Source organism: Serpula lacrymans, assembly GCF_000218685.1.
Source record: "Serpula lacrymans var. lacrymans S7.9 unplaced genomic scaffold SERLAscaffold_17, whole genome shotgun sequence".
Classification (NCBI taxonomy): Eukaryota; Fungi; Basidiomycota; class Agaricomycetes; order Boletales; family Serpulaceae; genus Serpula; species Serpula lacrymans.
This window is the reverse complement of record NW_006763306.1, coordinates 650,345-678,050: the sequence shown is the minus strand read 5'-3', so window position 1 is coordinate 678,050 and position 27,706 is coordinate 650,345. Positions and strand designations below refer to the sequence as shown.

At 45.2% G+C, this 27,706-nt stretch overlaps 7 protein-coding genes across 7 annotated transcripts; 2 read left to right on the top strand and 5 right to left on the bottom strand.

Annotated features, from left to right (window-relative positions):
- Positions 1 to 446: 446 nt before the first annotated feature.
- SERLADRAFT_443387 (uncharacterized protein) lies at positions 447 to 3,224 on the bottom strand (the record flags this gene model as incomplete). The annotated part of the gene is made up of 9 exons (XM_007323995.1): positions 447 to 752; positions 812 to 951; positions 1,015 to 1,217; positions 1,268 to 1,335; positions 1,392 to 1,456; positions 1,510 to 1,742; positions 1,802 to 1,919; positions 2,289 to 2,385; positions 3,111 to 3,224. 9 exons carry the CDS (start codon positions 3,222 to 3,224, stop codon positions 447 to 449), a joined length of 1,344 nt encoding a protein of 447 aa, XP_007324057.1.
- Positions 3,225 to 14,342: 11,118 nt separating this feature from the next.
- On the top strand, positions 14,343 to 15,708 carry SERLADRAFT_411810 (uncharacterized protein; the record flags this gene model as incomplete). Its single annotated transcript, XM_007323994.1, has 4 exons — positions 14,343 to 14,536; positions 14,574 to 14,631; positions 15,112 to 15,315; positions 15,481 to 15,708. The coding sequence occupies 4 exons, from the start codon at positions 14,343 to 14,345 to the stop codon at positions 15,706 to 15,708; spliced, it is 684 nt and encodes a 227-aa protein (XP_007324056.1).
- An 81-nt stretch (positions 15,709 to 15,789) lies between these two features.
- On the bottom strand, positions 15,790 to 16,941 carry SERLADRAFT_411809 (uncharacterized protein; the record flags this gene model as incomplete). The annotated part of the gene is made up of 3 exons (XM_007323993.1): positions 15,790 to 15,794; positions 15,937 to 16,381; positions 16,405 to 16,941. 3 exons carry the CDS (start codon positions 16,939 to 16,941, stop codon positions 15,790 to 15,792), a joined length of 987 nt encoding a protein of 328 aa, XP_007324055.1.
- Positions 16,942 to 19,315: 2,374 nt separating this feature from the next.
- Positions 19,316 to 19,634, bottom strand: SERLADRAFT_402804 (uncharacterized protein; the record flags this gene model as incomplete). The annotated part of the gene is made up of 1 exon (XM_007323992.1): positions 19,316 to 19,634. A coding segment is annotated over one exon (233 nt), but the record flags the coding sequence as incomplete, so codon positions are not given.
- Positions 19,635 to 20,166: 532 nt separating this feature from the next.
- SERLADRAFT_479791 (uncharacterized protein) lies at positions 20,167 to 22,262 on the bottom strand (the record flags this gene model as incomplete). The annotated part of the gene is made up of 8 exons (XM_007323991.1): positions 20,167 to 20,692; positions 20,756 to 20,895; positions 20,954 to 21,156; positions 21,207 to 21,274; positions 21,329 to 21,393; positions 21,447 to 21,679; positions 21,739 to 22,179; positions 22,232 to 22,262. 7 exons carry the CDS (start codon positions 21,891 to 21,893, stop codon positions 20,387 to 20,389), a joined length of 1,170 nt encoding a protein of 389 aa, XP_007324053.1.
- A 1,277-nt stretch (positions 22,263 to 23,539) lies between these two features.
- On the bottom strand, positions 23,540 to 24,059 carry SERLADRAFT_402800 (uncharacterized protein; the record flags this gene model as incomplete). Its single annotated transcript, XM_007323990.1, has 2 exons — positions 23,540 to 23,956; positions 24,007 to 24,059. The coding sequence occupies one exon, from the start codon at positions 23,874 to 23,876 to the stop codon at positions 23,670 to 23,672; it is 207 nt and encodes a 68-aa protein (XP_007324052.1).
- A 1,317-nt stretch (positions 24,060 to 25,376) lies between these two features.
- On the top strand, positions 25,377 to 27,701 carry SERLADRAFT_479783 (uncharacterized protein; the record flags this gene model as incomplete). The annotated part of the gene is made up of 4 exons (XM_007323989.1): positions 25,377 to 25,469; positions 25,840 to 26,423; positions 26,481 to 27,046; positions 27,074 to 27,701. 3 exons carry the CDS (start codon positions 26,297 to 26,299, stop codon positions 27,275 to 27,277), a joined length of 897 nt encoding a protein of 298 aa, XP_007324051.1.
- Positions 27,702 to 27,706: the final 5 nt, after the last annotated feature.

Here is a 27,706-nt window from a genome sequence, read left to right as displayed (position 1 = left end):
GAGTTTCTGCTAGTTGGTGACCATCTCAACGCTCACCCAAATTTGCGGGGAAAATCTGCGTCTCTTCACTTTGGCCACACACATAAAACGATCCCTATGAAATCCAGTCCGAATTTACATGACCACTGCACAATAGCAAAGGCCAGATATGAAGAGCATAGAGTGAATCAACGAGCAGAGTGTCGGGTTGGCAGAATTCTACTTACGTTTCTAGGAGAATATGAAGTTAGTTATCACCCTAAATTTACACTGCTGGGAGTGTAAAGCAAAAGCAAAAGCAATGAATCTGTCAGTTGATGAGCACTGATATTTTCAGCTGAGAAAACAATCCTTTGCTGTATAGATGCAAGGTCTCAAGGAGAATAAGATCAACTGAATAACACCGATATTACAACAGGTTAGTATGACATGCTAATAAACACCGAAAAATATGAAGGTTCAAAAAACTAGGGACTAAGACCATCCCTCCATGCAGAGAACATCATCAAGGCGAAAGACTGTGCTTCAGTGGACAGCAGTCCTTGTGCATCCCAATTGAGAGGGTCGACGACAGGGCTCAACGTTCCAAGATTCGTGACTCTGCTTAGCACAGCATCCCGGAGCTTGTTTGCGACAGTGGTGTAGTTCGAGCCAAATTGGTGAGGGAAAAGCGTAACAGAGCGATAGGCAACGGAGGCCAGAGCAGCTGATGCAGAGGCGTCGTCGAAAGTAGATCCACCGATGACATAGTCTGGAATGAGGTTATCCGAGGTCTTGATAGTGTTTTACACAACATTGAATTAAGACCATTTCAAAGATGAGAGCTACACACCAGTGCTGCGAACTCGCCATCGAGAATTTCCTTGACCCAGGCCATTAAGTCAGATACCTGGCTCGTCATACCGCCACAGCAGCCGGCCTTTTGTATTGTGACTGCAACGCGCAACATACCGAGTGCAGCCCATGCATTGCCTATACATATGGAAGTGGTTCAGTAAGCCCCAAGGGAGAACTCGGGAGGCAAGTTTGGCCCACCAGTTCCCCAAAGTCCTTTGTCGATCCAGCTTTTGGTGTCGTCAGAGTAGATGTGTCCCCATAGTTTTCCAGTGGGTCCATCGAGCAGGAGTGCATCACGATAGAGGCGGCACTGATCATACGCGATTTGAAGTAAAGTTTGGTTTTGTGTGACTGCTCCGTAGTAAGCGATGAAAGGAAAGCCCATGTATACACCATCAGCCCTATCCCAGGTGTTAACGATTATATATGTAAATACGAGAACAACAAGCACCAGTATTGACGCGAATTTGCTCTATGAGAAATTGCGCCGGTGGAAGTGCGTGGTGCGACGTTCAGAACCTTCCAGAGAGTGACGATTAAAAAAAATAGTGAAATCTAGACAGGAAATCGCTTACATAGTTGAGTTCTGCTTCAGAAGCATGAAGCCAGTACGCCTTGCGAGATTCGTCCGTGAAGCTACCTGAGGACCAGAGAGTAAGAATCGTTTCCGTCATAAATAGAGGATCGGCAAACCCATGAGTACTACAGACCCTGCGGATGCACCGTCAAGGGCTGCACCGTCCAATGCATCATTGATATTTTGACTAAGTCGTCCGTCGGCAGTTTGGCGGACTGCTGCACTGTATGCAAGCTGGAGAGCTGAAATTGGCTCTGTACCATTGAAGGTAAATGGTGATCGGCCGAAAACGGAGTATTCGGGGTTGTCGTATTCGAGGATACCTCCTGCTGCAGTTCCTTGTTCCCAGCTTGATACAAAAAGTCAGCAGAGATATTTAAAAAATATGTCGACAACATCATCGCTCACCTGGTTCGGATAGAACCTAACATTGCAGATTTGACATTTGGAATGACCCCCTCATAATTTTGATACAAGGAGACTTCTGAGGTATCTCCGGTGGTAGCCCCGAAAGATAACTTGGTAACTGAAAGTAGAAAAACGGAGCGAATGATCAGTTGCATAGCTGCAGTACTTTTGGATGAAAGTAGTGTGGTTTATGATCTGGAGAGCAGATAAAACCAATGACTCAATATTATTTTTTGGGGGGCGAAGGGACAGGGAACGAAGATCAAAGGGCGACTCGGATGGTCTGCCTTAAAAGCAAAAATAAGATTCACAAAGGGCCGCGTTCCATATAAGTGAATAAGAATCAGATTCAGATCAGCGCTAACTTGGTCGATACGGAGGGACGATACGGTGACATGGTTGCTATTTAGTTGATCAAAACCTTGACACAAGTCCACCTTGTTATTCTTGATGTAAGCACATAAGTGCTGAGATGGCGTGGGCGTACTGACGGTATGATATGAGCCGCATCCTCCACGAGCTCTACATTTCATGGGTCTCGTCCACTTCCAAATAGAAGGCTGATCATCGTCGGCCTTGATTGACTTGGAGGATCAATTTTGAGAATAGGTAACATTGCAGTTATTAAACCCACGTGACGGTGCGAAACTTTTGCAGAACGATTGACCGAGAGGTCTCACGGCCATTTGCGTCTCAGAAACCAGTTGACATGAATGATGATAGTACTTAGCCTGGGTTATGGGAAAACATCACCATATATATTGTCCTATGATCCCTGGACCTGTAGTGCCCATTCGGCAGCCACCGTTTCGAAACGTCGCCCCGCCAAAAACGTCTCATTTTGTTTGAAACAGTGCCATTCTAAGACAGGCCTTTTTTGAACAAAGTATAATTCTGATGAACAGAAGACTCAGTCCGAATACTTGAGAACTGAGGTGGCAACATGCAATGTGGCTGAATATAAGTGTGGTGTCATGTAATCAGTAATTCTATGCTAAAGTTGCTTTTAGGGGGTCAAAAGGGATAGGAAAAAAACACACCCACTCAATGAATGCATAGTTACTTTAAACCCATAAATGAAATAAACATCTGGTACTTTAAGTTTTTTAGTCCTTTGGTTAACACATCTGCAACTTGATCTCCAGTGGGTACATATTCAAGATGCATGTCCCCGCTAAGAGTGCTACCTCTTTCATATCACTCTATATACCTACATACTTCATGCTACACCAGCTCTTGCATCATGTCCACTGCTCTTTTTATCCACTTTGCACCCTCTGCAAAACCATGCGGTGTGTCATATCCATACCGGAAGACAGAACTCCGGCATCTCCGAGCCCAAAGCTCCTGAACCATTGGCATACTCGGGATTGTGTTCCTTGTGGTCTGCCGGTTGGCATAACCCTACACCCCAGTTCCACATAGTACTCTAGTTGTCTGCCCCGATAGACCTTATGATATACTCCTAGCACATACATTCTCCTCTCGCTAGATAATTGTCCCCATGGAACTCTGTACCTACATTACAAGTTACTCCTTACAAGCTCCTGCTCCCCCAACAGTATATAAGCTGGAACTCCTGTACTCCGTTCCTGCAGTTCAAATATCAACTAGTTTCCCTCGCCTTTTTACCAGTCCTTTTCTAAGTCCTTTCTGATCCTTCTCCGAAGGATCTTTATTCTACTCCCCTTTCATCCTCTACACTCCTCCGTCCATTTTCCGTTGAGTGAGGGACCAAGGTCCATGGAAGGGCCTAGCACACAAGCTAAGCCAATTCCCCATCTCGTACTCCATTACCCCCTACTCCATCTCCATACTCCGTAACTCCAAACACTCCGTAAGGTCACAGTTCTGGCAGAGTAGAGTCAAGGTTCAGGAGACTTGAATAAAGGTGAGGGAATCTAGTTGATATTCAAACTGCAGGAGCGGAGTACAGGAGCTACAACTTATATACTGTTGGAGGAGTAGGAGCTCGTAAGGAGTAACTCATAATGTAGGTACAGAGTTCCATAATAGAGGTGGTGCTGATCAGCTACAAGTTCAAAAAGGGCAATATTAATTGCTATTCCACGTGGCACTGTGCCTGTGTGGTGTAAAGGCAAGTCTTTGGAATATTTGCTTCATTGTTGACACCTGTCCATGCTACCAATCAATTTTGGTGCATGATGCTGCATCTCCGGTGGGGTTGTGAGGCCCAAAATTGGAGCGGAGTCTGGAAAGGAACTCGGAGTAATCATCCATCCAGATAGGAATGGTGGCGAGGTTCTCTGGGGTCAAGATATCCAGCTTGAACCAATCTAACACCATTCTCTCAAGGAAGGAGATAGCATAGTTGATCTTTGCTCGGTCAGTTCAGAAAGCGCCTGGACGGTTGTTGAAGTTCAGTTGGCACTGCATGATGAAGGAGTGGAGTTTTCAAGGGTTGGAGCCATCAAAAGTGTCTGGCTCTCTGATCTTGGTGTGTATAGCATACTACTTTGCATTTAGTGTGTACTTTTTGCATCTAGATTGATTTAAAGCATAGTACCAAAACCTAAAATGACTATGCTTTAGTTGCTCTAGTTGCTGTAATAAGCTTTATTTTACTCTGAAGTAATTACAGAGTATATTACCATTATTATACTATAGGTTCAATTATGGAATATATACAAAGTAATAAATATAGTATACTATTGGAATATACAACTACTTAAAGGCAATTTTTGGATTTACTATTAAAAAATCAGAAACAAATAAATTGTGTATAAAGAAGCATAATTTACCAGATAAAAAAAATTTATATTAGCACAATTACACCTATCACCAGCACCAACCTTTGAGATATTGAGATATTGTAGACAGTGTTGAAGACTTTTATAAAATTCATAGCTATCATGATCAACTTAATTAATTTAGAAAATGTATAGGTACTTAAATCTTATCTGAATTTAGAAGTCATTGTCCAGTCGATAATTTTTTTCCCACACCTGGAGGTTGTGCAAGACAGTGTGGAGTGCTCTGCAGACTTTTCAAGCTCTGCTCCAATATGGTAGTTGTGTTCCCAATTAATTGAATCTTTGTTTTGCCTTAATTTAATTACTGGATTATTTAATTTGTCTGCAGTACAATGTATAAATAAAATGGGCATGAAGGAAAGGGAGATGAACAAATTCAAAACCTTTACAATGAAGTGGTTTTAACCACTATTCCTGATGTGTCAAGCTCAAATCAAAACCTTGAGGGGGCTATATCAATTGCTACTTCAATATCCAAGCCAAGATATCAGCAAGAATATGTCACACATTTTAAACTGGTTGAGCAAAAAACTAGGGAGGATCCTGTTGGTCAATGTAGAGGAAACACATGCTAGCAGGTGTCAGTGGAGATTTAATTCCAATCTCACAAGCATGCCAGCTGTATGGAGACATGAGGAAAGGCTGTGGTAGTAGCCCCAGTTGCATAGTGTAGCATAACATAGAACAACAATTTGTCAGTATCATCCTATTATAATCCACAGTGGACTCAGTGAGTACAGAAAAGCAAATTGGGCCAGCCGGGGATTGAACCCAGGACCTCTGCCTATATATGGCGGTGCTCTAACCAACTGAGCTACCAGCCCTTGGATATCAACACTCAATTGCACAATGTTGTCTAACAAGGCCCAGGCTTGGACCTTGACAATTCCAACACATCCTGACTGTAACAGCTACTCTTATACAATCTGTTTACACTTGTGAGCCATATCACACCTCTATTTTAGGAGTGGGTTATGAAGCTGCTAGCTGGACACACAGCATATACAATGTGAGTTTGGTGTGTCCTATAATTTTTTTGCAGCTTTGATCACTGCTCTGCAGGAATTAAGCCACAAAAACTCTAGATATGTATCACTAGAAGATAAGTTGGCTATATTTCTATATGCATCAGTGACAGGGCTCACAATCAGGTACTTGGGGGAACATTTCCAACAATTTGATAAAACAATATCAAAGTATGTTTTAATATATATATTATATAATATTATTCAATCATAATTCTTAGGTATTTTGAGGAGATGCTTTTTATTTTCTTCTCACTTTCATTCTATACTATATATGTACATCTGCTAACTGGCAATAATCAACCAAGATTCTCAACAACCCAAAGTTCTTCCCCTATTTCTGACGTAGATTATGATATTCTCACTGTAATAAATGAGTAGAAGTCTCAGTTCAATGTGCAATGAGCTGATTATTATGAGGAAAGTCTATATCTGTAGTAAATGAGTAGAAGTCTATGGAGGATGTTCAGAAAGGATTATTCTACTGTAAGTCTAAATTAATATGCTCACCTCAGTTCAATGTGCAATGAACTGAGGTACAAAAAACTAGAGTCCGAAAGAAAATAAAACTATTGGAGAAATCCAAGAAAATGGATATGGTGTTTGTTTCTCACGTTGGTGAGAGTTCATACTTGTTGTGTCACAAACTGTATTCACTATGGACTTTATTCCTTTTCTCAAGTAGCTACGCACCGCTACCTACCAACACTTTCCCACATACTATTACCTGTTATGGTACCACCTATTATTGTTTGTTCAACACAAATGCCTACCCTAAAGTAGGCACTATATATATGCGCCTGTATTGTAGTTACTATCTCCAATATCATTGTACGCTTCAACAGTGTAACTTGGTATTCATCAGTCTGAACCTCATCACCAGAATACGTCTCAAACCCGTTCACAAACGGGCTTATTAGAAACTACTTGCACATCCAGAAAACCCTGTGTTACCAGGCTTGCACATTCCAAGTGTAACATGTTGCAGCATTGTAGCTGCATCATATTCCTACAATTTCAAGGATGCAGTGGGTGTAACAACCAAGAGTTAGTTACTCTGGTGCACACAAGAACACACTATAAAGAAGATGTTGAGGGAGTGGTTACCCCTTAAGCTGCAGAGAGTTTGTTGGTATACAACAGGAGGACTCGCTGAGGAGTCTCCTGGATCTATTGGGGTATATATACTACTACAGGTTGTTTGTACATGTATACTATACAGTTGATGAAGGCAGTGGCTGATGATGTCATAGGGCCTAGCCCGTATGGCCAGCTCCACTGTGTGAGAGAGTTAAGTCTAAAAGTAAAAGAAAGGCAACGCGGCGCGAGAAAGGGAAATGCCGCGTGGCACTTAAAGTATAAAGTTAAAGCGGAGAATAAAAAGGAAAGGAGATGTCCGGAAATTGTGTTATCGTAACACTACCCCCCTTCTGAGGCTCGACTTCCAGGCGAGACCAAATTCCGGAGGTAGTGGTAAAATTTTCGGGCATAGGTTGAAAGAGGGAATTAAAAAGGTTTGAATCCATGCCTCTAAGCTTCCTGGGAGCTGAGGGATTCCTAGAATAAAATTTGCGAACAGCATCGCGGGAGTTTTCCAGATGGGATTCTGGTTCCCACGTTCTGTCCTCGTCTCCATGGCCTTTCCATAGGACCAGGAACTCTAATTTTCCACGCTTCAAGCGTGCATCTACCACCCATTCGACTTCGAACTCTTCTTCACCTTCCTGGGTGACTACCACCGGACCGGGCCGGTCTACGCGCTGTCCCGGTAGCGGTCCTTTGTAGGGTTTCACACGGCTAATGTTAACCGTGGGTACCACCCTCATTCGTTTTGGGAGTTCCAGCTCCACCGCATTAGGTTTGACTTCCTTAATCCGGTAAGGGCCAATCCACTTTTCGGTCAGTTTTCTAGACTGCCGGTCTTTTAATTTTAAGTGGTCGGTGTCTCACCAAACCAGGTCGCCGACCTTGTAATCAGGGGCCTTAGAGCGTCTACACTCTGCCCTGTCTTTCATCTGCTCCGCAGTTTTAAATAGCGCTTTGCGCGTTTCGTCCAAGACAGACTTCATGTCTTTTGCCATGTTCCCAGCAGCCTCGTTTTTGCTTTTGCCAGGTTCTACACCCATTCTGGGGAGGTACGATCTAGTAACCTCGAATGGTGCCTTTCCTGTAGCCGACGACTGTTTAATATTATAAGAGAACTGGGCTATCTTTAGCCACTTGGCCCAATCTGTCTGTCTGTCGTTAATAAATATCCCGAGATACTGTTTCAACTCCTGGTTGAGTCTCTCCGTTTGTCCATCGGTTTGCGGATGGAACACCGTGGATAATTTAGGTTTGATGCCCAGCATCCGGCACAATTCTTTCGTAAACTCGCTAGCGAATTGCGGTCCTCTATCGGAGATTACCGTTTCTGGTAACCCATGGATGGACCATACGGAATCCTTAAATAGGTCTGCCGTACCGGCGGCGGTGATGGTTTTGTTGGTGGGTATGAATACCACTTCTTTGGAGAAGCGGTCTACTACCACCATTACTGAATCGTACCCGTTTGACTCGGGCAGATCCGTCGTGAAGTCGACCGATATATCCTGCCAGGGGCCAGCTGGTATCGGGTTCGGCATGAGTTTACCGGCCGGCGGTTGATGGGAATTCTTGGCCATGGCGCATCTCAGACAGGATTTTACGTATTCCTGTACGTTTTTGACCATGCCCGGCCACATGTAGTTTCTGGAGATCAACTCCATCGTTCGTTGCCATCCAGGGTGCCCAGCCACTGGAGTGTCATGGTGTCTATCTATTGCCTTGATCCTTGCGGACTCAGGCACATAGATTTTGTTTTTGAAATGAAAGAGCCCGTCTTTCCATAAATAGTTTTCATTGCTGTCAAGGCGTGCCTTTTCCTCTGGGGAGATGTCTTTCCTGAAGACTTCCAGGAGGTCGGAATCTTGCCCGATTCTAACATTGGCAACCCTTGATTGATCTATCAGGGTGACACCTTTGTTGTCATCTTCAATGCCGTTGGCATGATCCTCTCTTCTAGATAAAGCATCCGCTTTCCCCATTGAGCTTCCTGGTTTATGAATTAATTTATAATTGAACCTTGACAAGTACACCGCGTAGCGGGCCTGTCTCCGGTTCAGGTCTCGGGCCGTCATGAAGTACTCTAGGTTCTTATGATCGGTCCAAATTTCGAATTGGTGCCTAGCACCTTCTAAGTAGTGCCGCCAGTGCTCTAAAGCTCTAATGATGGCCAGCATCTCCTTGTCGTATATTTGATAGTTACGCTCTGTAGGCGACAAACTATGCGATAAATAGGCACAAGGCCTCCAAAGATCATCAGGGCATTTGATTGATAGAACAGCCCCAGTGGCGAAGTCAGAAGAGTCGGTTTCTAGCCGGAACTCTTTGTCTAATTCAGGGAATGCCAATATGGGCGCTGTTGTAAATGCCTGTTTAAGCTTATCAAAAGCTTCCTGTTCTTTGGCGCCCCAATGCCAAACAAGGTCCTTTTTGGTGAGATCGTTCAACGGTCTCGTGATTTTTGCGAAGTCTTCAATAAACCTTCGGTAGAAATTACCTAAGCCTAGGAAGGCCCTAACTCCTTTGACGCGAGTAGGTTCTGGCCATTCCAAAATAGCTTGAACTTTCTCAGGGTTCATCCTGATTCCGTTCTGGCCTATGATCATACCGAGGAAGTCTACTTCCTTCACTTTAAAATTACATTTTTCGGGTTTAAAAAATAGGTCCCGTTCCTGTAAGCGTCGAAGGACTTCTTGCACGATCCTGTCATGCTCAGCCTCATCGTCCGACTTTGTAAATATTAATAAATCGTCAATGTAAATGACGACACAGTTTTCCATATCCGCAAAGATCTCGTTCATCATGCTCTGGAAGGTCGCCGGTGAATTGGTCAACCCAAAGAACATAACAAGGGGTTCGAAAGATCCTCGGTGGCACGTGAATGCGGCCTTCCAAGCATCTTCCTCTTTGATTCGTACATTGTTGTACCCCCATCTGAGATCCATCTTTGTCAGGATCTTGGCGCCAGCCAATTTGTCCACTAGCTGACTAATCAAAGGCAGAGGATACGCATTTTTAACCGTGTGCTCATTCACGTAACGATAGTCCATAATCATTCGCTTTTTACCATCCTTTTTAGGAATGAAGAACACCGGGGACGTCATAGGACTTTTGGAAGGTCTGATGTAACCCTTCCTAAGTTGTTCGTCTATGAAACTAGATACCTCGTCTCTTTCGGGAGCAGAGAGCGGTATCATGTGTCCCTTCCTTGGTTTGAAGGTGTCTTTCAAATCTATAGCATGGTCCCAAGGCTTAGCCTCTGGGAAGCGCTCTGATTTGTGTTTTGAAAAGACTTTCCAGAAGTCGTGGTACTCGGGAGGTACCAGCCTCTTAATCTCTTCCTCAGGTTTTACCTCATCATCATCATCGTCGATCTTTTCTAAAGATCTGAGCTCGTAAACGTGACCAGCGTTTAACTTTTCGAGACGCTCATTGTGACGGACATGATTTGGTTTACCCAAGTTTACACATTCCTGAGGGCAATGTGACAATGCGACAACCCCTGTCTGCCAGTTGATCTCAGGATTGTGTTTAAATAGCCAGGTCCAGCCTAGGATTGAATTAATCTTCCCTAGTTGGGTAGCTTCAACAGTGACTTGTTCTCTGTGTCCTTGGTATTCGACAACAAAAGAACATTTGTGCATGATGCAGCCACCCGCGTTAAGTGTACCGTCAACGTTATAGACGGGAATAGACGTTTCTAATTTTACAAGGGGGAGTCCAATTTGCTCCGCCCAGACCTGATCTATGAAGATCCCGTTAGCGCCTGAATCAAGCAGTGCGCTTGTTGAGTGTACTTTGCCCCTGGCAAGGTTTTCCACGCCAACGTCTAAACAGATCTCCTTTTGGAATAAATACGTGCGCATCAACACACGCCTTGGGATTTCGGGAAAGGGTGGCTCCGAAGAAGAAGAAGAAGAAGAAGGAATCTTGAATGACACATGTTTTTCTATTTTTGTTTTACCAGAATCAAGCACCCTAGTGTTTGTCTCGCCGGGGCCACGCTCCAAGGGAGACGCTGGTGCAGCGGTAGTATCATAAATATTGCAGTTACATTTCTTCATACAAGTACATACTTCTGATAACAAATTTAAAAACTTATTTACAAATTGGGGAGCCATCCCCGTCATTCCGTTATTGCTCGTGCAACACCCCGGAGCAGGGGCCACTTTGTTGTGGTTTACTTCATTTTTACCAGGAGCTAAGGCACCCAAGTGACCTAAGCCCCGAATTCTTTTCCCTGAGCCTTCATTTCGTTGACCTGTTGGTCATAGAAGAAGGCCCGGATTTCGTCGTAAGAACGACCGGCCAAAGAGTTGAGCCGATCGTCCGGCTTCTCGATTTCTAGTTGGCGCGCCTGGCGCCCTTGATTATTTTTTTGTTGGGCAGCCTGCGCCCCGTTTCTACAGTCTCGGGACATGTGTCCCTCTTGGCCGCAGTTGTAACAGTTGCCCTTGAATCTGCGCATTTGTCCGCCTTGGACCGCGCCGATATCCATAGGAGCACCCTGTCCTGGCTGCAGCCCGAACAGCTTGAACCCGTGAGAGTGATTATGATGTTGGTTTGATGACCCAGGACGCCTCTGGGGTGTGTTGTTTTGTTTGGTGGACCCGCCACCTTGGTGCATGGTATAGAGCTCTATGGCTCTACCGACTCGTCGTACTTCCTCAGCCGCCAGGGCCAAGTTGTCACTTCGTGTATCCTGCAGATAGATCTGTTCTGCAATGCGAGGGTTCACATTGCGTTCTAGCAGTTCCACTGCGTGTTCATTGCCAAGACCCCCTTGGATTGAGAGGGCCAGGAACCGGGTTACGAAATCATCCGTTCTCATGTTTCCTTGTTTGAAGGAACGGATTTGCTGACGCGCCCAGTCACGCTCAGCTTGCGGTTTGAAATATTTTTTGATCTCGGTTTTGAGATCATCCCAGGTCGGCCACACTCCCGCGGTGTAGCATTCCTGGAGTCTTACTTGGGCGTATCGACCCGCCACAGGTCCTTTTAGGCGAGATAGCACCGCAGTGGCTACCTCAAAATCGTCGGCAAACGCGTCCCAGTTCGCCTTGACCCAAATCTGGAGCTTGATCCACCATTCGGCAAATCGCGCTCTGTCTCCTTCGAAGGCGCCAGGGTCAGCGACGACTTCGACTTTCTTGTTAAACTTTTTCTCTACCGAGGGGGTTGCTACAGGGGGGTTGGCCTGTATCTCGGCGAGCTGCGAGGTTAATGCAGCTATCTGCGTATGCATTGCGTGCAGTAGCGCATTCATGTCTTGGGGTTGCGACGACATGTCGACTTGTTCTCTTTGGGTAACGTAAAAATAGGTAACTGGGGGTCCCCGCTTGCTATCTGCGGATCAACCTCTTCCCAGCTGAGTATCGGATCTCAATCTCCGACTACCCACACTATAGTATTTAAAAAGGTATATAAAAATGTGTTTGTAATAAACCCTGGTCCGAACGGTTGTCAGGGGGTGGTCCGCTTGTTAAGCTGTCAACCCTTCTCCAGACTGGCGGAGGCAAGTGCCCGGCCTGGTCAGAGGTATTCGAAAGTGAAAGTTTGTATTCTAAATCTAATCAACAGTGGTTCCACACCGACTGCTGAGCTAAGGTACTCCCCTTAACGCTGGGGGCCGCGTATCGAAGGTTTGCGTTCTTCTCCCGAAGCACTACAAGGCCGTCGCTAGGAGCGCACCTATCTGCTATGTGGGATATTCCTAACCGCTAACCAATCTCCTTCACCCTGGAGTCCGGGTGCCCAATGGGACTTTTGCACACACGTGCGAGAGAGTAGAAGAGCGAGTCCTAATGTAACAACCAAGAGTTAGTTACTCTGGCGCACACAAGAACACACTATAAAGAAGATGTTGAGGGAGTGGTTACCCCTTAAGCTGCAGAGAGTTTGTTGAAACAGGAGGACTCGCTGAGGAGTCTCCTGGATCTATTGGGGTATATATACTACTACAGGTTGTTTGTACATGTATACTATACAGTTGATGAAGGCAGTGGCTGATGATGTCATAGGGCCTAGCCCGTATGGCCAGCTCCACTGTGTGAGAGAGTTAAGTCTAAAAGTAAAAGAAAGGCAACGCGGCGCGAGAAAGGGAAATGCCGCGTGGCACTTAAAGTATAAAGTTAAAGCGGAGAATAAAAAGGAAAGGAGATGTCCGGAAATTGTGTTATCGTAACAGTGGGAGCTCTTGATGGAAGTCACATTCATGTGGCCCCACTGGCACCTGCTTCTGAATGCTGGGTATTTAGAAATTGCAAAGGCAGTGTTTCTCAGAATTTCCTTTTTAGCTGCTTATTTGATATGAAGTTTGTATGTGCTTTAACCAGCCAGGAAAAATCAGCCACTGATGCTCACATAATTGAAGATATGATGGCCACATTACTAATCAACAAGAGTATAACATGAACCTTCTAACTACTCGTCAGCCCATAATCTTGTGGATGAGCTTAGTAGCTCAAATCTGGTGCTCAGTTACTTTTTCTACAGGACTGACATTATTTTTCCCCAAGATGTCAGTAAGCTGACTGATAAACCTTTGCAGATTTGTGATGGCAACAATTGGGGTAGCCTCCACAGCCCCCGAGCTCCACTTTGACCCAGGACTGGAGCCTGAGGACTAGGTGATGTAGAAAAAAGTTGTCAATGGCTCAATGGTGGTGGGGACTTCACAATTGCTGAGTATTTGCATTTGAAACACAAGAGAAAATGGCATGATGAGAATGTGGTGGATGCAGTTAGGGTAGAAGATGTCAAAATGTAAGGGCTTGAATATAGAGGGGGTAGGAGAGGCTAAAGGACCAGGTGGGACAGGATTATCAAGAAATGGAGGGCAAACAAAAGTGTGAGGGACTGGCTGTAGAAATTATATTATGTAAGCAAACTTTGGAGCTTTGCCCGAAGATTAACATCGTTCAGAGTAACAGGCTAAGAGCACCCTTACTGCCTAAATCGATTAGGCAAGTCTCGCATACCGAAGGAAGCATGGAAAGCAGGGGTAGCATGCAGAATCCCGACTGGTGAGCTAATCCAGGAAATTAAAAATGAGTCAGAGTAAAATCAAAAACTCGAGGTATACTGGAGGTATCCTTGAGGCTTGAGACTATATATACAGGATCTCTCACTGAGTGATTCCCCAACATGAGTCGCAATTGCCCCATTTTGCATCAGCAGAGACTCGGTGCTCTCGACAATGCTTTCATTTTCTTGTTGCAAAATCTTATCTCAATCGAGCAATGTTCTCACAATGAATCTGACGGCGATGATGGACTCTGGCTTTCTGATCATTTGCAATCAGACTTTTCCCTCTTTGATGATGACAAACTTGAAGGAGAAAGGTCTCAAATTGCAGGGGTTTCTGTTTCTTACCTCGAGACTCTTGTGAAAGAGTATATACGCTTACAACGAGATGTACACAAAACCCGCATTTTAACACTTATCCTCACACACCTCGTGTGCCTTAGTTTGTTTTGTTAGAGTGGTTGCGCCTTAATAATAATGCTCACTTTTGACACATCCTTCGTATGAATTCCACCACGTTTGATGCAATCCTTGGACAAATTCAGAGTCACTGGATATTTACCACTAATTCCAATAACGAGCAAATTCCCACCGGAATTCAACTCGCCATCTTCTTAAATTGTATTGGCCATTATGGAAACTGCTGCCGATTTGGCTGACTGGGCCAGTGTGTCAGTTGGTAGTGTCGAGCTCTGCACAAAGCGGACTATGATCACCGTCTTATCTCTTCATGATGAGATGATCTCACCTCCGACTGACGAGGAAAAGGCAGAGGTGAAGAGATGGGTCAAAAAACAAGTCTGTGAGGCCTGGGAGAATGGCTATCTGTCAGTCGATGGGACAACCTTCAACTTGTTTCAAAAGCCAGGCCATCATGGTGAAACATTCTTTGACAGAAAATCAAACTACTCTTAACGCCCAGGTATTGTAACAACCAAGAGTTAGTTACTCTGGCGCACAACTAGGACCAACTATAAAGGTAGTGATGAGGGAGTGGTTACCCTTTAGGTAGGACCAAGTTAGTTGTGGGTAAACAATAGGAGGACTCGCTGAGGAGTCTCCTGGATCTATTGAGGTATTTATACTACTACAGGTTGTTTGTACATGTTGTACTATATAGTTGATAAAGCAGTGGCTGATGATGTCAGAGGGCACAGCCCGTGTGACCAGCTCCACTGCGTGAGAGACTTGTAACTAAAATAAGAAGAAAGGCAGTGCAGCGCGAGAAAGAGGAGTTTGAACAAAAGGAAAGTGCCGTATGGCACAATGTGTGAAAACTATAGTAAAAGGTTAAAGCGGAGAATGAAAAATAAAAGGAAAGGTCTGAAAATGTGTTATCATAACAGGTATGTTTTTGTTTTTGCATTTTATGACTGACTGCTACTGACAAATATATATATAGATTACAACTTTACCCCACAACCTGAAAATTGTTGACTATGGCCTCGGACACACAGGTAGCATCCATGATTTGTCAGCTTTTCGTGACACCACCATTTATCAAACACCAGAGAAGTTTTTCACTGCGGGTGAATGGCTGTGGGGCGACTCAGCTTATCCTGTGTCTCCAACATGTGTTTCGCCATTCAAGCGAGTCCCCAACCAGGTGTTTACCTGTTAAAAATGCCATTTCAACTATCATCTATTCCATGTTTGAATTCGCTCGGAGCATGCCATTGGGCTGCTCAAAATATGTTTCCAATCGCTCAAAGAACTTCGCATTCAAATCAGTTCCAGCCGACAAATTGATTATGCCATTTCCTGGATTCAGTGCTGTTTCATTCTTCATAATTTCATCATCCGCATGGAAGGCCAGGACCACAATTCACGCAACAATATCAATAGGGACTGGCAGTTGGAATTGGATGAGTTATTAGCAGATGGTGTTGAGGATGTGGGAGATAACAACGGCAAAAATATGCCTGTGAACCTGCCCCGAGACCTCCGTGAAAAATTGGTAGTTGATCTGTTCTCTAGCTCTTTGTATTGTTGTACTTAGTTCCAGTCAATTCTCTCTATGCTCGCACAGTTTTTGATTCAATCTGAATAAAAAGTTCTTGATCATTTCATCATATATTGTTCATACTAAGCAATACAAGAAAGCAGGGATACATGAAAACAGGTACATAGCGACACATAATTCAACATAGCAAAATGTATTCCGACAATAAAAAAACCTAATGTCCCCATCAACAACTTTGGACGTGCTCATCAGTGCTTAACCCACCTGTGTGAATGCTGAATGCACTACCATGCATGACATTCAGCCCACTGTTGTCTTCATTGCCTTGCTGGTAATGGATTTGGGAGTCGAACAAGTAATCTCCGGTTTGAAAATAGTCTTGAGATTGGCAAGAATGCAAGTCACCAGCAGCAGCAGGAATAGATGGTGATAGCGTGTTCAGCAGAGGCTGCATGTTAGTAAGACCACGAGGGTCACTTTGGTCACTATTTGCGAGTGCTGCATCAAAATTATCGAGTGGGGGATGAATAGACACAGTAGAATGGGCAAAAGATGACCTAGAAAATTCGGCGTTGACAGAAGCAGATGATGACAGTTCAGGTTCCTGTCCCCTGTCCATTTTGTACCGCATCTCAATCTCATACTTTTTAACCTCCACTTCAGCTGCAATACGCATCTTCTCTATCTCGATATTGTGTTCCACATTAACCTTTGCAATGTTTGCCTGCTCACCCTTTTTCGCCAGAGTGATGTGATATCGTATTCGAGCTTCAAGTTCTTGTTTCGGATGCTCTCGATGGTCTGAATGCCCTTCAGGCACTTTTTGTCATTTGAACGTTCATCGGCATCTGCAATAATAGGCCCCATAACCTTCTTGAGAAAGTCAGCCTCAGTTACACATGCGTGTGCCTCTTCACCTTCATCTGAACGTGCACACTTCCCTTTACTCCTCCTGGATGTGGTACTATCAGCAATACTTGCTGTCCATCCATGGCCTGACGATGTAGGGGACTTCCCACAAAGAGCAATGGCACTAGCCTGAATATTTTTCCAACATTCTGCTGTGACTGACATTGTTGATGTTGCCACATCAATGGGAAGAGATGTTGCCAATGCAGAACTGCCAGATACCATGCTAGGAAGTAAGACGGAAGATGCATGAGCACTGTTGAAAGAGAAAAATGATATAGTGGGGTTGGACGAAGAGAAAGCAACCGGATTAGTGTAGGGGTACACAATGTTAGTGGTGGAGCCATGCTGCTGAGGCATGTTCGTATACTGCTCAGGCCGCTGAAATTGAGCATTGTGAACAAAACAGGTATTGGTTTGTGGCATCGTGAACTGCTGCACAACTACACTGAGTGGGGGCATATTAATATGGGACGAACGACTATGCAATGTCGATGATGAGAACTGTTGTTAGAAAACCACACACAAAACAAACTAACACACAATCCTCCCAGATTCCACAAAACTTGTTTATGGGCTTTGCCTCCTAGAACAGTGGGTGCTCTGGTTGTTTGTGGGGTGGTATGTATGATGATCCTTCAAAGTAAAACCCAGAGATGTATGGGTGTGGGTTTTGAGGAGGAGGGATAGTTCAACTATAGAAGATAGGGGCTTTTTGAGATGAATATAGGATGAGCACTACCTTGCTAATCTTAGCACAAGGTAGGTTTGAGAATGACAAGATAACAAGGTTCCCAGTGATAGCAGGCTCCTGATGCACAAACTGTTATGCTCAGATGGACTCTAATCAAAAGGGATGACAATTACTTTCAATAAGTGACAAGTGACGATGACAGCAGTTAACAGTAGTAACAGTGGGAAGTGTTGTGACCACACTGGATCACAAGTAGCAGAGTAGTGAACTTAAGATTTAGAGAAGAAGTCTGGATTGGATTTCTTGTTGTGTTTTTGTACAAGGTAAAATACAGGGGTTTATATAGTAAAAGAAAGGGAGGCTATGCACAGTATAGCTGTGCAAAAAGAATGAGAAAGAACATGAAGGAAAGAATGTATGCTGACAAATCCTGTGTAGGTAGTACAGGATAAGATTGTCAAAATAAGGAAAAGAAAGAGATAGAACAATAAATGCTGTGTAAGTAATGTCACAGGTTTGTACAGCCATAAAATAAAGTCCAAAAACAGAAAAAAAGCAAGAAAATCATAAAGTCATGGGAAGATGCAGTAAAAAGAGGATAAAGAAAAAAATATCAGTATCAACACAATTCCTTTATTGTCAGTCAGGCATTTGAAAACAATATGTGTCCATAAAATGATTCAAAAATCAAAAATAATCGCACTGTAAATGAATGTTCTGCTGAAAAAAAGAAACTGGAGCCACCGGTCCACCACCTAGTCCAAATCCGACGGTTCCATGGCCTTACCAATGGACTGGTTGTACTGGACCACCTGGTCAAACGAGGGAGGGAGGGGAGTAGTTCCAATTTGGAACAAGTGAGCCAGGCAGTGTGTGGTAGCTGTAGCTGTAGCAAAGACAATGGACGAAAGATAAGTGTACCCAAGTGAATGGGACGGCGATGTACATGGGCAACGCAAGGGGATGAACCTTCTCCAGCTCAAAAACTACCCACCCACGCTCCAACCAGGCAAGACGAGCGACCGATTTTTTGATGGTATATGATGGAAGATCAGATCGACGTCATGAAGATGGACCTTTTGCCCAATTCAGACCGGCCACCGGGGCTTTGCTGATATTAGCATGGTGGGACTGAGTAAAGAAAAAAAAGGTAAGGGAGGGCGACAAAAGTGAGGGCGCAATGTGTAGCCAGTGGTGACGCAAAAATTTGCCGAAATGCTGAAATGCAGAAAGTACTGAATGGAAAAGCAAAGGTGAATGCGACTGGATTGCCTAATAGAAGTGGTGCTGATCAGCCACAAGTTCAAAAAAGGCAATATTAATTACTATTCCATGTGGCACTGTGCCTGTGTGGCGCAAAGGTGAGTCTTTTTGAATATTTGCTTCATTCTTGACACCTGTCCATGCTACCAATCAACTTTGGTGCATGACAGCAATACTACCGGACGAGAGCTTGGACCCGGCTGATGGCTAGACCCACCAGGCTGCTGAAAGGATGCAGTAGGATATCCACCATCACCACTAGTAGACGTAGACAGCCTTTCCTGTTCATGCTGCTGAATGAATGCCCTGAGCCATAGCATCATGATCAGCATGTATCGGGAACAACAGAGTCACAGCTTGAGAGTCAATGTACTGGCCCTTGGACCCTGTCACTGGTTTAGCGTTATATTTTGGCAATGTTTCCCAGAATGCATGCAACCAATCCCACCACTTGAAGTCCTTTCAGATTTTCTCTGATAAATGTTTTAATGAGGTATATTTCAATATATCTACAGACTTACAAAAAGAGTTATCAAAACCCTGCGATGCTTCCTCCGATGTTATACCCTGACCAGTCTTCGAAAGACCTCGTACAAGTGCCTTATATTTATTGCCCAATCTATATAGTTTGGTTATTAAAATAATAGACAACATATAAGCAAAATACATGCATTGCTAATCGATTCTGTACAGAAACGCCAAACTTCTTGCGGTGGTGATCAACAGCAACATGCATCATTTCTTGAGAGTCACTCTTGAAGACGTGCTTTGTGATCTGTTCATGGATATATTCCTTCACTTTTTTGGTGTTCTTGACGACTGGCCTCCCTTCATCCTTGACTACAGACCTAGAGTCCAAAAAAAGCATCTGACGGTGTCTCGGATGCTTCTCTAGCCATTCTATCAACTGATGTATATGAGAATCTGTCCAGGAGATGTAAGGGAGAGCAGGTTTATCTTGTGTGTTGATTTGTTCTGATGGGTCCGTGAAACAGCTGGTAAAAGTCTTTGAAGACCCATCGTCAACTTGGTCAAGGTCCTGTTCGTTCTCGTCGCCGCAATCTGTCCTTTCGTGAGACATGCTGCAATGCCAGGTGGGGCGTTGTTGAATAGAGTAACTCCCCTGTACCCCAGTGAACTTCTAGCGCCGATTGAAGATCTGATCTCCACTTCAAATAAATATTAGTATTTTCTGTTATTTTTGATGAAAGCCAGTTTTATCCTTAGGTAACTAGAATTGCAGATTGATGACGTGGCTTTGCTTGAAAACAGCCGAATTTAGGCGACAGACCCTGTCGCGCTTAGCCTTTTACTCTGAACGATGCTATTTACTCTATGATTATAACCGGCCTTTTGTGGCCACCATTGTTCTTTCACATGATATTTACATATGTTTGTTATATAAGAAGCATGTATTTACGTTGTTACAGCATTTGTTTGCCAAAGCTGGTTATTATGGTCTGCCTGGGGAGAGGAGGGAGGCTGGGTGCCACTCAAAGTGACTTGCTTCCCCAACTTGGTGAATAACCACTTCTCTCAAAACAGTGGCTGTGGAGGAGCCAAGATCCTTACTTCGGACCAGACTAAGATAATGGAGTGTGTAGGGTCGTTGTCTGAGCTAGGAGTAAGAAACCTTACAAGTCCTTGCAAGGGTTTACCAAAAATCAGATGGCCAGCAATATAAAGCAAACATCAGCAATGAATCTGAGATTGTCAACTAGGTACACCAATTCTTTGCGGTATAAATGTAAGGCCATAAGGAGAATAAGATCAACTGAATAACACCGGTATAATCACAGGTTGGTATAACATGCTAATAAACACCGAAAGATACGAAAGCGCAAAAAACTAGAGACCAAGACCATCCCTCCACGCAGAGAACATCATCAGAGCGAAAGACTGTGCTTCAGTGGACAGCAGTCCTTGTGCATCCCAATTGAGAGGGTCGACGACAGGGCTCAATGTTCCAAGATTTGTGACTCTGCTTAGCACAGCATCCCGGAGCTTGTTTGCGACAGTGGTATAGTTCGAGCCAAATTGGTGAGGGAAAAGCGTAACAGAGCGATAGGCAACGGAGGCCAGAGCAGCCGATGCGGAGGCATCGTCGAAGGTAGGTCCACCGATGACATAGTCTGGAATGAGGTTCTCCGAGGTCTTGATAGTAATTAATTTATACAACATCAAACTAAGGCCTTTTCAAAGATGAGAGCTACGCACCAGTGCTGCGAACTCGCCATCGAGAATTTCCTTGACCCAGGCCATCAAGTCAGACACCTGGCCCGTCATACCGCTACCACAGTTGGCCTTTTGTATTGTGACTGCAACGCGCAACATACCGAGTGCAGCCCACGCATTGCCTGTGTGTGCCATAGTGGCTCAGTAAGCCGGAAAGGGGAATGCGGAAGTTTCGCTCACCGGTTCCCCAAAGTCCTTTGTCGGTCCAGGTTTTGGTGTCATCAGAGTAGATGTGTCCCCATAGTTTTCCAGTGGGTCCATCGAGCAGGAGTGCATCACGATAGAGGCGGCACTGATCATACGCGATTTGAAGTAAAGTTTGGTTTTGTGTGACTGCTCCGTAGTAAGCGATGAAGGGAAAGCCCATGTATACACCATCAGCCCTATCCCAGGTGTTAACGATTGTAAATGTAAATATGAGAGCCGCAATCACCAGTATTGACGTGAATCTGCTCTGTGAGAAATTGCGCCAGTGGAAGTACGTGGTGCAACGTTCAGAATCTTCCAGAGAATGATGGTTAAAAATCAGTGAAATCTAGACGGGAAATCGCTTACATAGTTGAGTTCTGCTTCAGAGGCATTAAGCCAGTACGCCTTGCGGGATTCGTCCGTGAAGCTACCTGAAAAATAGATAGTACAAATAGTTTTCGTGATAAACCGAGAGTGCGCAAACCCATGAGCACCACAGACCCTGCGGATGCACCGTCGAGGGCTGCCCCATCCAACGCATCACCAATGTTTTGACTAAGTCGACCGTCGGCAGTTTGGCGGACTGCTGCACTGTATGCAAGTTGGAGAGCTGAGATTGGCTCTTTACCATTGGAGGTAAATGGCGATCGGCCGAAAACGGAGTATTCAGGGTTGTCGTATTCGAGGATACCTCCCGCTGCGGTTCCTTGTTCCCAGCTTGATACAGAAAGTAAGCGAAGATATTTCAAAAATATGTGGACAAGATTGTTGCTCACCTGGTTCTGATGGAAGCCAACATGGCAGATTTGACATTTGGAATGACCCCCTCATAATTTTGATACAAGGAGACTTCTGAGGTATCTCCGGTGGTAGCCCCGAAAGATAACTTGATAGCTGAAAGTAGGAAAACGGAGCTAATGATCAGTTGCATAGCTGCAGTACTTTTTGATGAAACGAGTGTGGTTTATGCTCTGGAGAGTAGAATGACTCGATATTATTTTTAGGGGACTACAAAGAGCAACGAAGGGACAGGGAATGAAGAACCACAGGCGACTCGGAGTATCTGCCTTAAAAGCAAAAGCCAAAATAAGATTCCCCAAGGGCCGCATTCCATATAACTAAATAAGAAATAAATCAGCGCTAACTTAGCCAACACGGAGGGAAGATACCGTGGCATGGTTGCTATTTAATTGATGAACACCTTGACAAAAGTCCACCTTGTTATTGTTGATAAGCACATAACTGATAAGACAGCATGAAGATACTCACCCTGACAGAATGATCTGAACCCTTCGAGCTCTACATCTAACGGGTCTCCTTCACTTCTGAATATGAGGCTGATGGCCTTGATTGACTCAGACCATTGTTTTTGCCAAGACTTATACACGTGACCTCATACAGGTTAGAGTACCACATCCGAGTCATCGCACCCTTTCAACGTACTCTACTTTCAAGTTCTTTGCTCTTCCAGACTCCAGTGTACGAAGTGATATGGGAACTGCTTATTGAGCTGAGGCTTTGGTATTTTCTCGCAATAGTAAGTAGATAAATTAAATTGTGGACGTGAGTCAACTTGTTTTCTTGTTCATGTCGTAAAGTGGCGATGCCGGTACTTCCTTCACGTACAGCCCATCATGCTGATTCATGCATCGCATCAGCTGGATAAGATTCTATGATGAATTCACGTACACGTTGCTGCCCGAAGTTTCTGAAATGCTGACAGCTTGGATTTTTGTTCTTCCACATCCCCATTCGCCTTGCTCGGGATAGGTATGTTTAAATCTGCACTTACAAAGCGATAAATGCAGAACGTGAAGTTTCCAGTACCGTCTGACTACCATTCGTCGCTCATTTACCCTGTTCTAATCACGTCGTTTTTTCTGATTGCCTGGGGCATCATGCTTCAAGGATTTTGATCGAGTCGCGATCACCATCTGAATTTGAAACCGAACAATGAGTTTGAGGGCCAGTTGAACTCGTTGTCCGGTTTCAAGTTTGGTAGTTAACTCGAAAAAACGAATGACGAGCAAGGTGAAAACTCAACTACTTTTCATACCATTCATAGTGCCTTACTAAGCACTAACGACTGATGCATCTATGGTGAGCTTGCTAGTTTGGACTGTTGACGCTACTAACACTCATAGTTTAGGCGGAATACTCATTCAAATATCCGAATGACCCTATAAGCTTTATTTACCCCGAGCACCACCCACTGTTCTACGCTCGACGAGTTTTCTTGAGTATTCCTGCTAAACGCGAAACCCTGGTAGCGATGCTCATCATAGCTTCAGCAATGGGGTTTTACACATGACGATGATTATAGCAAGGAGTGTACTTCCTATCTTCATTGCAGGTCAAGTTTGTTCTTTTTATCTTTCAATCCGAACTGAATTGCACTTGAAGGAAACGCTGCAGACATCTGCGTAAGAAGATTGCTGTGTTGATGCACAGGCGAAAGGGGGATCAGGTTAGACTAACAGAACACCAGCTCAAAAAAGACGGAGATGGCTTAGGTTTCTTCAACACGGAACTTAACCCATTCTAGTATAGCAGCACATTGTGTATCTCCATTCGACGACGACTGACCATCGGAAATTCTTTCATCCCATTCGTTGCATGCATTGTTCGATCGGCTCGGAGGAAAGTCTTATCCGCGATTCTCGAGGAACTAAAGATACAATATTCTGATGGGGAGATCAAGCGTAATTTACGGCATATCGTCATCTTGGTGCCTCCTCCCTTTCCTTCGCGGCAAGTACACTACCTCCTCGGTTTTGACGCCTCGTCTACTCGAGAACATCCGCTTTGTTCGTGGTGTTTCGGTGCAACTGGCAACTTGGGCGTGTACCTTTGTATCTAAGAACACCGCTTGGTGTCTATGTGGTAGCCGCTGGGCACGTGTGATTTCAGCCATGGACAAGCATCAACCATTTACAGTTGAGCTATACTACTGGGAGTGGTAGGAGAAGTTCAGGAAAGGTTTTCGAAACAGTGGTCGGTCATTGGTTCTTACCGACTTATCAAGCGCTGATTATTTCGCACAGTGCGGGACGGAAGACACAGATCCATATCATGTCCATTGAATATGGCGCCTCAGAGTCACTATAGCGTTGTAGGACCGATGAGGTTCTCGCCATCTCTGCGGCTCGTCGGTTCCTGTACCCTGCTTTTAACGCCGATGGTAAGCGAGTGGTCGAATCAATTTGTGACAATGGCTCGAGGAGTTGCGTTTTCATCCTATTGCCGGCCCGGCTGTCCTCCGCTGGGATAACTCGGCGGTACCGAGGGGTGGTTGCTACGCACGTGTCCTACCAGGGAACTGTCGTAGGTTTCTATCAGCTCGCGGGAATGCGTAACGTCTGCTCTAGCGCTCAAGACTATCGCAATCATATCGCGTTCCTTCACATATCAATATGCTGGGCTCATTTTCACGTACAACAGCGACTACATGTTGCGGCGCAGTGCATTGGCTTTTTAATTCAAGAGAGCCGACTATAGCATGGTCTCAAATGAACTCAGTTACTCAGCAGCTCCCAAATGGACCGATGGATCTTCAAATATTGTTCTAGATCAAATGCGGAGCAATTTGTGCTACCGCCCGCATCTGCGGTCACACTACAGTTTGGAAATTAAAATGCAACCATGCAAAACGACCACGACGTTATCTCAGCGGGTATTTTCGTAGGACCAGTCGCACTGCCGCGCAGTTTTCCCCACTGCGGGCGTCGCTGACCGCATGATTGCTTGCCGACATGTCACTGATAGATGGAGAGCGTCTAAATTTCTGTGATTTGATTGGATACAGCGGACAGGTGCACAGTCTTTTGTTACAGACATCCACGTCCCGTGCTCCGTAGCCGTTGGCTACGTGCTGTGCATCGCAGCGCCTGTTTCCCACTTTGCTACCCCTCAGAGGGAGGAGAGTCCGCTCCTTGCGTGGGGTAATGCGCTGTCGTCGCAGCTGGGAAAAGACTTTGCATTGACTTTACAGGCCAAACCCGTCGCCCAGTTTGTGCACTCATGTGGAACCCATCATTCAGCGCCCCGATGGCTATTAGAGATTCAATTATTTTCCAGTTTCGCTGAGTCTCACGTAATGGGAGAACGCGACTGCCGGCATTGGCTACCTCTCCATGTGCCTTGGGCTACGCTGTACTTGTCCGCCCAAGGCTGGCCGTGTATCGACAGACCAGCTACCATTCGAATGCACTGTTCTGTATTGTGAATTCCTGTGCATGTCAACGAATTTTTGTAAACGAATTTCGAAAAATATGCAGTGGAAGGATATTATTGGTCAGCGGTTGATGTAAGCGCCTGCAGTGCCTTTTTTCCGGATTAGTGGACATTGGCGGTTCTGAGCTTGAAATGCTGTGAAAACTGGCCTTATAAGCTAGACCGAGTCACAAATCGTGCTGAGCATTTTCCCCCCTAACCACCACCAGATTGGCACCTTAGAGTAGCCCAGTCATCGTCCACGAGTTGACCGTTGGCGATTCATCCTCCATCCGTGAGTCAAGTCATTTTCATTTCTCTGAAATCATATCTATTGGCCTACGTGCCCTTTTTTGTCTGCTCGGCATCGCCTGCGCACCCATTATCTGTCGATCACGTTCGATAAGTGTGCTCTCGCGGTTCCGAATGCGCGTGGCTTTTGTATCTGACTGCGATAATACACCTTCGACAATAATGTCGGCCGAATCGTCTCGTGCTTCGCCATATGGGCAAATGCAATCACAGACTTCGGCGGTACGGCAGTCCAGTTATCATTCTCAGTATCGTTCACACAGTCATCGTGCATTGTCGCTGGCCCATCGAGGCGATTGTAAAAACCTTGATGTGAACCGAGAACTGACGACCCTGCCATCACTTGGTTACAGACAAATCCCCCGGCCTCCTCAAGCGTTGCCGGAATATCCATCGCTAGTCGCAAACACGCTTCCTCACTCCGCCATTTTTAACCCATACACACAATACAACTTTCAACATGTTCCCGACCGTCCGCTACCTGTAAATCGTCCGCCTCACCCGCACTCTCCTGGTCAATCTTTCCACCCAACTCAAAATGTCAACTCTTCGTCTCCCCTTGGAAGTTCCCAACTTTCAAGTTTCTCTACAACTCGCCATGTCGCGATAAACAGTAACTCTGCACGTCCTCAGACGTTCAACCAGGTCTTCAATAACTTTTCGGATCTTGCTGCCCACTATGGCATACCCCAGTCTCTGCCTCCAGCACCTCGTACAACTCCCCGTAGACCACCAGCACACGGAGATATCTCAGCTAATACACAACCACCAGAACCTGATTTTGTAAACCTTTGCTCGAACTATTTGACTATGTTGTCTCAAAAACCCGACGACCATGCTGCGACCGATGTTTCCTCTGGTGACTCGGCGCAGCCTATGGCTACTCCGCAAATGTCTGATGCGGAGACCATTCAGACTCTTATGGAAGTTCTGAAAGGTGAGTCACTAGTGGTGCGATGCTATACAGCAATGCTAATGCGGTGCCGCCGCACAGCTACGCCCGAACTACAAATGTCAAATGACTTTGGTTCGGAGTATCTGACGTCGCCTCTTATCGACTCGCCCTTGGACGATGAGATGCTGACTACGCCCGCCATGGGATCTGCCGATATCGGTGCTGATATCCTGACAAGTCCTTTCTTGGGTGACTTCCATTCGTTTGGAAATGACTATTTCTTCGATGATGGCAATTATGACTCCCTATTTGCGGAGCCGAAGCCTCGGAATGAATTTTCTGCTCCTCCCGTACTTCCTCCTAACCTGGATGAGATGTACTCCATATCCCCCGCAACACCATTCCTCGATAATTCGTCGGCTGAGTCCTCGCCGCAATACTCTAACGTAGCGATGCCATCTACTTCGAAGCGTAGAACGACCGCTCCGACTGGTACTCGGCGCAACATCACGCCCGCTGCTCTTGTTCCTATCGATGCTCCCACTCAGCCTCGCAAGTACGTCACACCATCGGTGACGTCGCGGAAAGAGGTTCCTGCCATCTTTGCTCGCAAGCGTGCTCGGTCACAGGCTTTTGGAGACGAGGAAGATCAACTGAACGAAGATGTTGTCATCAATTCCTCCATGACCGAGCAAGAGCAGATTGAGGCGAAGCGACGCCAGAATACCATTGCAGCGCGACGGAGCCGCAAGCGCAAGCTAGAGTACCAGAGGGAGTTGGAAGATAATGTTGAACAGTACAAACGCGAGAGCGAGGTCTGGAAATCGCGGGCGTTGACATGTCAGGCGCTGCTTCGTAGCCATAACATTGAATGCCCTCCTTTCCCTGATATCTAAAGCGTTTCTCCTCGTCTCCTCGTCGCTGTTGTGTTGCTTGTTATACCCATCTCCCCGCTTGGACAAATGCATAATAGTCATAGCCGACTTCCCCTATCCCCATCCCCATCCCCTTTTCTTCTTCTTTGGCTGCCCCCTTCGATGCTCCGTGTATACTTATATTCACCATCATTCCCTAACCACTGGCTAGGAGTATCGTCGTATCCCCTGTCCCTGACCACCACTTTCTATCCCCTTTTTTGACATCTTCCCTTAGTATTCCCGTCTGATGTTTCGATATTCCTGGGTCCTCTTTATTACTGCATTCTTTCTTTTCAAGTCTATCGCGCTTTCTATTATGCCTTAAGTACCATGACCCTGTCTCGTCCAATGTTTAAAATGTGATCATTTTGGCTACTTTATAAAAGTATTTTGATATTTAACTGAAGT